Here is a 12,996-nt window from a genome sequence, read left to right on the forward strand (position 1 = left end):
GGAACCGCTATAACTTAAAACGTCTACTATTAACAACCATGGAACAAAAATATATATAATATAAATATCTTCCAGTCTATACACAGCGCGGGAAATGTACGGCATCGGCGCTGACGGCGGAGTCAGGGAGTCCCGGCCGGGCCGGGGGGTGGGAGCGGGGCCGGGGGGGGTCGCAGTGTGCGGCTGCCGGCTGCTGGCGCCGGCGCTTCACCGTCAGGCAAATATTGCCGAGATTAAACCGAAAAAATAAAAGAGATTCCACCCCCCCGCCTCCCGTTTTTCCCCCTCCCGGATGAAATTCCGGGAAAAAGAGACGAGAAGCCGCTGGCGGAGCCGAGGCTCCGCGGCCTGTTACGGGACACTGACCTCTCCAGCCGCTCGCGTCCGGCTTTGTCCATCGTGGGCAGTCAGGAAATCCCCGGCTGCGAACCCACCGGGGTTTGGAATCAATGAGACTGCTTTAAAAAACAACTCGTTTTTTTTGGTGGCTTTTTCCTTAAAAACAATAGTGGGTTTAAGATTTAGTCAATTTACGTGATTTTTCTACGATTAGAGCGTTAAAAAAAGGAAAATAAAACACAGTGTTGCAGCTTTAAAAACTCCCGCTACGTGATTTTTCTCGTGGAACAACCTATCGCGTCGTTGCAAAGACAAAAAGGAGAGGGAGCCGCCGTCCCGCTGCGCGGTCGGTTTGGGAAACGTCGCTCGGCTTTGAAATCCTGGACGTGAAACCAGCTAAAAAAAAAACCCCACAAAACAAAAACCCAAAAAAAAGAAATCGCTCCTAGCAGGAAAAAAAAAACAACCAAAATAACAATAATAATAATAAAACAGGTCAGTCTGTCCCCGGAACACCAGTGGGGGACGCTGGAAAAGGGGTGGATGCGCCGGAGCCGGACCCTCCGCTCCCTCCTGCCTGGTTTCTGTACAAAGCGGTTGAAAATTTAAAAAAAAAAAAATAAACCAAAAACGAAAAATGAGGAGAGAAGGCGGCGGCCGGGCGGCGCCGGGCGGGGTTACACCTGGGAGTCGGCGCCCAAGCTGTGGAACTCGTCCGGGGTCTTGTCGCTCTGGCTCGCGCCCCCCTGGCGGAATCCCGAGGCGATTTCGTCGAAGGTCCGGCCCTTCGTCTCCGGCACCTTGAAGTAGGTGAAGATGAAGAAGAGGACCAGCAGCACCGTGAAGATGATGAAGACGTAGGAGCCGCAGAGTTGCTGGGATGGAGGAAAGAGGAGGAAGGGGTGAGCATGTGGATGGTGGTGGTGCCGGGAGCTCAAGGACCATCTCGTGACCGCCCTGCCTGCACGGCCCAGCACCTCGTTTCTCCTTCCCTTTCCCCAGATCCCGGCCCCATCCCTCATCCCTACGGATGCTCAACCAACCAAACCATCTCAGCCCAGGTTTCCAGGCTCAGGAGAAGCCGCGCAAGGCAAGCGGCGCAAGGCCCAGCACGCCCAGCCCCGCTCCCACCACGAGCACCAGGAGACGATTACCGCGATGTACTGGAAGCCCATGCCCACGATGAAGTTCGAGGTCCAGTTGGACAACCCGGCAACAGCGAAGGCGGCGGGACGAGGGCCTTGGCTGAACAGTTCTGCCACGATGAACCAAGGGATGGGGCCTGGACCGATCTCAAAGAAAGCCACGAACCCAAAGATGGCCACGATGCTGAGGTAGGACATCCAGGGCATTTGGTCCTAGTCCAAGGGAGAGAGAGAAGGTTGGTTTGGTCAAGGGGGATGAAGCATCCGGTCATGCCAGATGATGAGACTCAAGCAGCGTGGTGCTGGCAGGGGAGCCATGAGGTTTCTCCAGATCCGTGACTGGATTTCTGGGATCTCCAGAGATGTGGACAGTGGGGACCACTCAGCCATCCCTTCTGCAACCAGACCTCCCCCTCCAAGCCACCACAGCGAGAGACAGTCCACAGGACCTTCTCCCAGCCCACCCGTTCCCTCCAGGCCCATCACTCACCAGCAGCGTCAGGGCAATGGTCATGAGCACCGCGCACCCCGCCATCCCCGCCAGGCCGATGAGGTGGAGAGTCCTGCGTCCGGCTCGTTCCACCACGAAGAGCTGTTGGACGGAGACACGCGTCCATCATCACGTCCCCAGCTTGGAGGAAAGCCCCCTTGTCTCCACCTTCCTGGTGAGAGCCTGGTGGGCCAAAACTCACCGAAACGACCGTGAAGGCTGTATTCACCACGCCGGAGCCGATAGTGGCGTAGACGGGCTGCTCCACACCCGACTTCTCAAAGATGCTGGTGGAGTAGTAGAAGACCTACAAAGGGCAGGGATGTGCCATGAGGAAAGAAGTCGGGTCTTGGAGCCAGCACGACCCAAGTTCTGGGTGAAACAGGCTGACCCACGGCGTCCAGGTTCCACCAAAACTCACCGCGTTGATCCCTGAGAGCTGCTGGGACAGCTGCAGGACGATGGCGATGAGGATGGGCTGGCGGTACATGGGGGAACGGAAGAGCTCCATTATGGTGACCTTCTTCTCCCTCATCATTTGCCGGCTCTCCTCCTTCATCTCCTGGAGGTCGCTGCTGACGTCCGTCGTGCCGCGCAGCTTCTTGAGGACTACGGGGAAGAGGTGGAGTCAGGAGCAGCTGAGGACTCTGCTGCATGGTGGGACGGGCTCAGCGACAGGGGTCACTCACCACTCTTGGCTTTGTTCTCCTCGTTGCGGTTGATGAGGAGGAAGCGGGGGCTCTCGGGGGCGAAGGGCAGGATGACGCACTGCAGCAGGGCAGGGATGAAGATGAGGCCCAGGAGCAGCGGCCAGAGGGAATCGTTTCCCATGATCAAGTCCAAACCGAACACCTGAGGACAAGAGGGGTTGAGGCACACTTCTCCAGCTCCAGGATGACCCAACTCTGCTGCTCATGGGTGCCCTACAGGCTTGGACACCCATCAGAGGGACACGGACAGCTGCCTTGCTTCCAGGTGGCCAACAGACACCATATCATGACGCGGCCCATCCCAGACCTTAAGATCTCAGAGCATTCCTGCTCCTGCTGAGCTCCTGGTCCATCCCTCCAGCCCCAGCTCCATCCCTCCAGCCCCAGCTCCATCCGAAGGGCTGCGCAGATCCACAGCACAGGCAACGCTCTGCACTGCTGCGCTAAACTCCATCCCCTGCAGACCCTGATGAACATCAGCACCAAAGATGGGGGAACCTGCCCCTGCCAGCTGGTTCTCCAGCACTTACTTGCGCGATGAGGATGCCCACGACGATGCCGAGCTGGTGGAAGGTCCCCAAGGCGCCTCGCAGTGCAGTGGGCGACACCTCGCCCACGTACATGGGCACAAAACCAGTGGTGAGGCCGGAGTAGAGGCCGATGATGAAGCGGCCAAGGATGAGCATCTCGAAGGAGAAAGCCATCTTGGAGAAGCCCATGAGGACAGCGGACAGGAAGGCGAGAATGTTGGACATCAGCATGGAGTTGCGCCTGGGGAGGGAAGGGAGGAGGGCGGTGAGGACCACAGGGGACAGAGAGGCTGAGGGGCGTTGGGAGAACCCAAACATCAGCTCTTGGCAGGAGGGAGGTGTCCCTGGGATGGTGGGGTGGGGTGAGGCTGCACAACCCCCCAACGAGGTCCACCATGGGTCCACCATGCTCGGCGCTCACCGTCCGAAGCGATTGACGAAGAGCCCCACGGAAAAGGATCCGATCATGCCTCCGACAGAGAAGATGGCAACAGAGAGGGACCAGAGCGTGGTGAGGGTGGCAGGGCTGATGGGCTCCTCATATCGGTACAGCCAGGTACGGTTGTAGAAATCCTCAATCACCTGCAAAAGAGGGAGGAGAAACGAAGCCAGGGGTTAAAACCATCCGTGCCACCGGTGTCACGAAATGCCCGGCCTCAGCCCAGCCGCCTACAGACCCTTGGCCGGCGAGCGCGGCTCACAAGACAATGCGTCACGGAGCCGGGAGCCGCCCAGGCGGTGGCTCGGCTCCAACCCAAGGGAGGAAACCTGCTGGGATGTGCGAGGGAAATGCAGCCGGACAGGTTCTGCTCTCACCCTGCCGAGAGAGGCTCGGCGTTGCCAAAACACCTCTTTGGCCTCGCCGGGCGGCCGCGGGGAGGTCACGCTCCTCCCCGCGGCACGGGAAGCCAGGAGGGATGCCTCCATCACCGGAGGAGAAGCAACACGGGGAGGGAGGGAGACGGTGGTGGAGGAAGGTGAGGAAGACAGCAGGGTTATCCGGGCAGCTGATCAACTCCCATCCCCCTTGGACTCTCCCTTGAATTTGATTTTCTTCCCCTGGCAGAGGCAGCACAAGAAACAGACCGTGTGCCACGGGCTTCGCTAGAAATTTCAATAATGTCTTTTTTTTTCAAGTTGTTCCTTTTACGAAGTCCCTAAATCATGAGGATTTTAAGGGATTTTGTTCACCTCCTGCTTCTCCTGGAGGCTTTGATGCTTTGGGGCTTCTTCCCCCTTTTTCTAACAAAATGAATAATTGATATTATTATTATTTGGAGAACCCAGGAGCAGCTCAGGCTCTCGGTGGGGGTAGGCAGGTCTCTGCACGTGCCCCCCCAAACCTTGAGGCACTCCAAATTCTTCCCTACTTTCCCAAAAACTTCCAGCTCTCTCCCCGTGAAGCAGAAAATAAAATATTAATCCAAGCAGTAGCGGATGCCCCGGCTCCGGCAGAGCTATGCTGGGCTGTGCTCTGGCTTAACAAAAACCAGTACCCAAATCCCACCCCCTCCCTGGCTCCTTCTCCTCCTGCAAAAAGGACCGATGGAAAAACCCACCACGAGCCAGTTGTTGGGAGAGGAGGAGACGAAAAATGACGAGTTTCAAGTGTGAAGCGTGAAAAACCATAATTGCATTTCCCGAAAGCTGTGGGTTGGTTGGTTGGTTTTCCCTCTCGCCCCGTTTGGTTTCAGCTGAGGGCTTTCTCCCAGCCCTTGCCCAGTTTCGGGCCGTCCCCCCGTGTGTCACGTCTGCAAACGCCCCACAACCACCAGGGCGCTGGTTCAGCAGCGGGGAGGACACATCAAGGGGACCACAAACCCGGCACGCGGCACTCCGTGGGGCTGCCGGTTGCACGGAGCCGCCGCCAGGCGCTGCCGCCAGCCAACGCTGCTGCGCCTGCGCTGCTGAAGCGGGGGATGATGCATCCCCTTCCTGCACCTCCATGCATCCCATCTCAATCCTGCACCTCCACGTATCCCCATTCCAACCTCCATGCATCCCAGTCCTGTACTCCCATGCATCCCCATCCCAACCCCAATGCATCCCAGTCCTGTACTCCCATGCATCCCCATCCCAACCCCAATGCATCCCAACTCTGCACCCCAATGCATCCCTATCCCAGCCCTGCACCCCAATGCATCCCTATCCTGCACCCCAATGCCTCCCTATCCCCACCCTGTGCCCTGATGCATCCCTATCCCAACCCTGCACCACCATGCACCCTCATCCTGCGCCCCAATCCATCCCCTTCCCAATCTTGCACCCCAATGTGTGCCAACCCCAATCCTGCGCCCCAACTCATCCCACTCCTGCTCCCCATTTTTATTCAGACACATCCTCACCCTGCACCCCAACGCCTCCCCAACTCAATCCTGCGCCCTGATGCATCCCCATTCCAACTCTGATGCATCCCAGCCCTGCACTCCAACACATCCCCATCCCAGTCCTGCACCCCAACACATCCCATCCCAGTCCTGCACCCCAATGTGCCCCGAATCCCACGCCCCAGTGCGTCCCATCCTTAAAGGCAGGATGAACCCCCCGTGCCCAGAGCATCCTGCTACGCAGGACAAACCCCATCCTGCCTGCCCTCACGCCCCCGCGACAGCATCCCAAATCCCTTCCCCAGCCTGTTCTGCATCCCAAATCCCTTCCCCAGCCTGTTCTGCATCTCAAATCCCTTCCCAGCCCGTCCCGCATCCCGAGCACAGCGTCACTCACCAGGTGACTCAACCCGTGAAACACACAGCCCAGCCCTGGCCTGAGTCCCAAGGGCTTAATCCTAAAAAGCATGAGGGAAACTGAGGCATCGACAGCCATCTTGCTTTGCTAAGGGTCTGGAGGAACCGGAGCTCAGTCCCAAGGGAAGAGCCCAGCTCCAACGTGCTCCCTGCCCACGCCACCCAGAGCAGCATCTCCCTGGATCAGGATGGGCCAGAGAAAAATCCTGCAGCCGTAGCGAAACGCCGCGTGCCCTCGGGACAGAGGAGCCGGGCTTGACAAGGCGGTAATTACAGCGTGCCCGATCCCCACGGTGCCCGAGCTCGGGGAAAAAACGAGGGCAAGTGCCAGCCAGCAGCTCCTCAGCGCGTTTCCCAGGATTTCCCGGCTCGCCGCTGCTCCAAGCGCCGCTCCCACCGCCTGTCTCACCGCTGGGCAAGCGTGAACGTCACCGGCGCGGAGCGGTCGGGGGGAAGGCAAAGCAATGGGTCGGGGTTTTTCAGCGGGGCGACGGTTCCTGCACATGGGGGTCTTCTTTCCCGCACGGATTTTGCTCGGCGGCCGAGGGGAGAAGTGGCAGCCCACCGGCCCGCAGCGGGATTAACGCTCCGGCAGCGCGAATCCTGCCTCGCTGGTTTAACTTTAATTATTCGGGACGGCGCACACGGAGGCTGCGGCGACGCTCGGGGCCGGGCTCTGCTCTCGCGCAGCAGCTGGAGCCGGGTTGTCCACTGACACCTTCTCCCGGCTGGGAATGTCGCAAGCACCACGTGGGACTTCCGAGCTAAGGTTTCCAAGCCTTTGACACCGCAAAAAGCCACATGATTTGGGAAAAGCTGAGTTTTTCACGGCTCCCATGTACCTACCGGTGGCCAGAGGGTCCCGGCACTGTTAGGGGAAGGAGCAAACACCTCCTGCTTTCCAGCCCCCTCCCAAGCCGACTCAAGCCCGACTTAGCCGAGGTTAAAAGTTACGCCAGTCCCACCCGGAGAGCATCCTGCACGCGTTCCGGAGATTTTTCCCAGCCAAAAACCGCTAAGCGAGGAGGAAACTAATTCTCCTGGGAAGAGCGAGAGCTGACCAACTCCCTCGTAAATCCCATTAGAGGCAGTAAGCTGCCTAGTGGGATGTACTATTTTCGCCGGCAGCGGACGCGGGCTTGTTTTCGGGCGCGGGTGGAAGTTTGCTCCGGCGGAGCCGCGTGGCGCGCGCTCACCTTCTGCGGGGCGTTGATGACGCCGGTGTTGTAGCCAAACTGCAGGGAGCCCAGCACCGCTCCTCCCACGGCGAGCATCAGGCGAGCCGTCATCTGCTGGAAAGGGGGAGGAAAACCAAACGGGAAGGGTTAAACTGGGGGTCTCAGCTATGCCCTCCCCACCTCCGGAGAGGTGTCCCGGTGCAGATTCCCAGGGAGCTGCAGGAGGAGGAGGGATGCTTGTAAGGTCGTGAGGATGAATATGGATGGGAAAAGAGAAAACTTGCTTTTTTCATGGCATCTACGTAGGCTAGGGGGGAAAAATAATGTAAAAAATAGTTTTTGGGAAAAAAAAAAATACTGTTTGGGGATTCCAGGAATTTTGTAGCCTCCAGAGTGGGGCGGGAGGTTTTATCTCCCAGGGCCCCGTGTGACAGGCAGGCAGCGTGCCAGCTGCTTTTGGGCACACCGCGGCGATGCCGCCGGCCAGCCGAGCACCGTGCCGGTGCCGGCGCGAGGACGACCTGGCCAGTCCCGGCTAACGAAGGGTTTTCCCATCGGAGCCTAATTAACAGTCACTGAGCAAAATCCCGGCTGTTTGGCAAGCCCTTCACCCGCCTCCTCTTCCTCCCGCTTACGCCGGAGCGACAATCGGAGCCTTGTTTGGGAACGGGGTCAGGGCAGGCCAAGCTCGGGCCACCTTCGTTAACGGCCCAATTAGCCCAGGCAGGAGATTTTCCCGAGAACAAGGATCCGACATTCCCAGCTAATCAGCTTTGGGATGATCCACGTGAAATTTATAAACCCTTTCATGTGGGGGGCTGGGCTCTCCCCGGTGATCCCAGCTACTGGGGCATCACCCCAATCCAGGGATCTCAGATTCATATTCCCAAGGGATCGGTGTCGGTCAGACCCCACCTAAACGCAGCCCCGAAATCAGGAGGGCTGATTGCAAAGCAAACACCAAAAAAATCAGGTATTTTCTTATTTAAGAAGCATTTTCTTGGGTTTTTTACATAAATAAGTGCTGCTCGCCGACCTCACCTCTCCGGCCATGCCACCTCCCTCCCCACGTTACAGTTTGCAGGGAAAAAGCAACAGGGAATAAAGCCAGCCCCATTAATGAAGCTCATTAATTAGGCTTGGCCCCACACAACTAATCGGGGGGGTGTTGGCACTCGGGTTTTGCTCAGTGCTCCAGAATAAAGCCACCCCGAGAAGAACGCGCCCCGCTTGGCAGGGCAGAAACAGGCTGGCAAGTTGTGGAATCCCAGGAAAAATAAGGGGAAAAACCCCAAAATATCCAAAATTCCAACTCTGACCTCATCCACCCACCCGCCACTGTGCAAAGCCGCGCCGGGCAACATCAGGAACGTTGAAAGGAACCTGTGCTTGGATAAATGCTGCTAAAAAAAAAAATAAATGAGGTTTTTTGGGGGGGTTGGGTGGTTCAGGGGAGTTTTTTGGTTTGTTTTGGGGCATTTATGGGGTTTGGGGTCATTTTACTTGGTGTTTTGGGGGCCGCCTCTCACTTTCTGGGGGCCGCCTCTCACTTTTTGGGGTAGCAGTTTTTATTTAGGATGGCTCCAGGCCAGCTCGCCCACCCCAGCAAAGCCGCCGGGCGATGCCCCCCGTGCCACGGGTGAGTCACGGCGGCACCGCGCCGCCAGGACAGGGATGCAGCACGTCGGCACGAACTTTGCTCCGGGAAGGCGGTGGGTAGCAACACCTCTTCGTTCCAACACCGGCCACTGCCCCACGAAGAACTAAATCATGAAATTACGCTGGCAATTTTAACCTCCAGAAAAAAAAAAAAATAAAAAAAAACAAATTAACCTCCAGAAAAAAAAAAAAACCCTGCAGCAAAAAGCAAAAAAGAAAAAAAAAAACAAATTAATCTGCAGAAAAAAAAAACAACAAACCAACCAAAAAAAGTTATATTTCTACGAAACTCTGGCAGCTTAAGGAGGCGAAGGGACCACGGAGTCACTGCGAGTCAGCTTCTCCCGCTCGCTCTGGGCTTCCCAACTCCAAACACGCTGCCTGCATCCCGGAGCCTTTCGGTTTTAACCTCACCATTAAAGGAGAAGCTTTAGATAGAAAAAAAAAAAAAAATAAAATTCAGAAGTTGATTTGGAAGGGCAGGCTGGCCCGGGGAACTCCTGCGAACTCTCGCGCGGGGTTCGCTGGGTTGTTCTGTGGTTTGGTTTTGTTTTTCTTTAACTGCTTGCAAAAAACAGCAGCTTTATTCGGAGTTTAGGGGCAAAAATAAACCCAACCCAACACACTTTTGTACAACATTTACAGCCAGAGATAACCAACACACAGGTTTTTTCCCCCCTATTAGCTCCTACACCTTACAGGTGAGCACAGTGCCTGTAATTTTAATAAATTCTAATTTTTTTTTTTTTTTTGGCTGCTTCCTGCATTGCTCGACTGCAGAAGCCGGGACGCTGGGAGGAGACATTGACCCACGGGGTGACAGCAGCCCCCCAACCCCCCCAGCGGGCTGCGTATGGCTTTACAACTCACATTATTTACACCCCCTCCCCTTCTTCCCCCCTCCTTCCAGTGCGGCAGGATTTCAGGATGCTCCTGCTCCATGGAACGAGGAAATGAATAATCCCTTCAAAAAATAATAACAATACTTTTTTTAAAAAAAAAAGCGTCCCAGGAGGGAATTTCAGGAAAATCCACATAAAAATGAGGCACGAGGTTTTAATGAGCAACCCAGACTGCAAGAGGTCCCGTCCCGGGACGGATGCAGGGGGTGGTTGCGGGGAGCAGGGGGTGCAGCATCTCGCACGCTCGCTTGCACGCTCGCCGGAGTGAGGATAACGAACTCGGCTATTGCCCGGGACAGCGCGGCTGCACGTTGGCTCCCAGCCCAGGAAAAACTTACGCACCCACCGAGGGCTGGGCAAAACCTGCTCCGAAAGCCACGGCGTGTGCCACACCGCCGGCATTCGCCCACCAGGGTTGGGGAATTTGGGTTTGGGTTTTTTTTTTTTGCAGGTGAAGAGCGTAAGGGGACAGGGGGGAGGGTAACACCAGCACTGAGATTTTTGGGATCACAAGCGTGGGAGGGAAAACTGGTGGTTTGGGGAAGCAGAGTCAGAGTGGCGTTCTTTTAATTCTTTTTTTTTTTTTTTTTTTTTAATCATCATTATTTATTTATTTCTTCTTAAAGGTCAACCGGGGACGGCGACGCGAGCCCGTCGAGTTTTGCAACCGCACGAGCGTCTGCGACGAGCCCGGGAGATGTTTTCGCACGCAAAGAGCCGGAGCCGGCCGGGCTCCGCAGGCGGAAAAGCACTCCCCGCTTTATTAAATATTAAATTTAAGGGCGGAGGGGCGAGCTCGTCCCCCGGCATCCCTTCCTGGCTGCTTCACTACAAATCCCTTTGGTTTTTTTTTTTCCTCCCTCTCGCAAAACACACTCTGGATTTAAGCATCGCCCGTTGTCGCTCCTGCGGTTAATTACCTTTAAAAGAATTTAATCGTTTCTAACCCAAACCCACCTCATGGCGGAGTTATTAAGACGGGAACGCAGAGGGAGCGCGTCCCTGGGCTCCATTTCGGCAGCCGGGAGTTACGCCCGGCCGGCAGCGCATCAGATTTCTTCGTTACGAGAGCAAATTTCTTTTTAATTCCTGCCCCCATCGACGCGCTGCCGGTCGGCACGTTCCCGGCTCCCGGTCCCAAACCCACACCGCGCCCAAAAAAACCCGGCGCTGGGCTAGAGCGAGCCTTAAATAAAACAGCATACATAAAAATAGAGATTTAAATTTTTAAAAAAACTAACTAGTGTTCCCAGCGTTGCAAAGCTGGGAGGGAAAAAGTTGTTTGCCGGGAAGTAAAAATGAGAGGAGCCGTTCCCGTACCATCTTTAATTGGAATAAAATTATTAATTTTGCTTTAAATTCCACGGCGCTTTGCACCAGTTTTTTCCTGGAAAAATACCACACAACCCTGCCATACTTGAGGATGTCCCAAACCCCTCCCAGAAGGGAATATTTCGGGGGGCAGCATCCCCAGAGGATGCCGGACGAGCCACGCCGGGGTCTAACGTTAACGACCCCGCGGCAATTAACTCACCTTCCTCATTTAGGGCCTGACGTCGCATCGCTTTCACCCACCTTTACTGGGATAAATCCATTTATCCAAGGCAGGTCGAGGCGCTGGGAAGACTCCGGCTGCTCCCGACCAGCCGAGAGAGTTTATATGATTCAATAATAGTTTATATGATTCAATAATTCGATTTTTTTTGGGGGAATGGTGTGAAATCGGCAGGAATTGGGTCAAGGCGGTGCAAAGGACCCCGCTGTGACACGACCCCACCGTACGCCGACACGGCCGGGGGGGTCCCAGGGGGTCCCGGCCCCCTCAGCACCACGGCGGCCTCACACCCCCCGAAAGCAAACTCCGCACTTTTGGCGCCTTCTTGCCTCTTCCTCACCCCCAATTTAGGGCCAGAAGTGCCTTTTTTGGCTCTTTCCTTCGCGTTTTCTCACCTCGACGGGGTTTTTTTATTCAGCTTTTTTCTCTTTTTACCTCAAAACTCTTTCCCGGGTGCGCTGTGAAGCGCCGGGGCCGCCGGGCGGGCTCTTTTGGGGGGTTTCTCCTTGTTTCTGAGGTAATTTTTTTAAAAAAATAATGTTTATTTCGTGCGGCGGTGCCCACGCTGCGCCTGACGGCCAAACGGAGCCCGGTTGCTTCTCCCCCGCCCCCGCCCCCCGCTCCTCACGTCTCCAACCGGATCGCCCGCGGACGATCGTTGTTTCTCCGGTTGTGTAACGCGTGGAGGGGAGGGGGGGTGGGGAGGGCGGGCGGGCAAGGGGGACGGCGGGGATTTTCCACGCGCGGCCGTGCTCACCTTGCTGCCGGTCTCCATGGCGGCCCCGGGGCGGCGGCGGGGCGGCGGGGCTGGCGGCGGACGGCGGGCCGGGGGGGGCGGCGGAGCGGCGCGCGGCGGAGCGGAGCGGTGGCGCGCGGCCGCGGCGGGGGCATTGAAGCGGCTTAAGAGAGCGGGCGAGCAGGGGGCGCTCGGCGGCGCGCGGCGGCGGCGCCCATTGGGCGGCGCGGCGGAGGGGGCGTGGCCAGGCGCGAGGCGGAGGGGAGAGGGGCGGGGGCGGGGGCGGGGCGCGGCGGGGGTGTGCGCGGGGGCGGGGCAGGGGGCGCGCGGGGGGCGGGGGGGGGGGGGGGGGGGGCTGAGCGCGTGTGGGGCCGCACGTGGGCGGGGGGGGGCGGCGGGGGCGGGCACGTGCGCGGAGGGGGCGGGCGCGCGGGGGGAGCGCGCGGACGGGGGCGCGCGCGGGCGGGGGGGCGCGCGCGTGAGCGTGTGTGAGTGTGCGAGTGTGCGCGCGCGTGAGCATGCGAGTGTGCGCACGTGTGTGGAAGTGTGCACGCGAGTGAGTGTGCAAGTGTGCACACATGTGAGCGTGCAAGTGTGTGCGCGTGTGTGCACGTGCGTGAGTGTGCGAGTGTGCACACGTGTGAATGTGCAAGTGTGCGCGCATGTGAGCGTGCAAGTGTGCGCGCTTGTGTGCACACGCGTGAGCGTGCGAGTGTGCACACGTGTGAGTGTGCACACGTGTGACTGCAAGTGTGTGCGCTTGTGTGCGCGCGCGTGAGCATGCGAGTGTGCGCACGTGTGTGGAAGTGTGCACGCGTGTGAGTGTGCAAGTGTGCACACATGTGAGCATGCAAGTGTGTGCGCGTGTGTGCACGTGCGTGAGTGTGCGAGTGTGCACACATGTGAGCGTGCGAGTGTGCGCACATGTGAATGTGCAAGTATGCACGCATGTGAGCGTGCAAGTGTGTGCTTGTGTGCGCACACATGGGCGTGCGAGTGTGCGCACAC

General features: G+C 57.5%; 1 protein-coding gene across 1 annotated transcript; it reads right to left on the bottom strand.

Moving 5' to 3' along the window:
• Positions 1-1,016: 1,016 nt before the first annotated feature.
• Positions 1,017-12,027, bottom strand: SLC2A1 (solute carrier family 2 member 1). The gene is made up of 10 exons (XM_086625517.1): positions 12,010-12,027; positions 7,155-7,247; positions 3,636-3,796; positions 3,215-3,455; positions 2,664-2,826; positions 2,396-2,583; positions 2,177-2,281; positions 1,975-2,076; positions 1,494-1,697; positions 1,017-1,214 (listed from the first exon to the last, which is right to left on the bottom strand). Exons 1-10 carry the CDS (start codon positions 12,025-12,027, stop codon positions 1,017-1,019), a joined length of 1,473 nt encoding a protein of 490 aa, XP_086481643.1.
• Positions 12,028-12,996: the final 969 nt, after the last annotated feature.

This window comes from Tauraco erythrolophus, chromosome 23 (assembly GCF_009769465.1).
Source record: "Tauraco erythrolophus isolate bTauEry1 chromosome 23, bTauEry1.pri, whole genome shotgun sequence".
NCBI classification, from domain to species: domain Eukaryota; kingdom Metazoa; phylum Chordata; class Aves; order Musophagiformes; family Musophagidae; genus Tauraco; species Tauraco erythrolophus.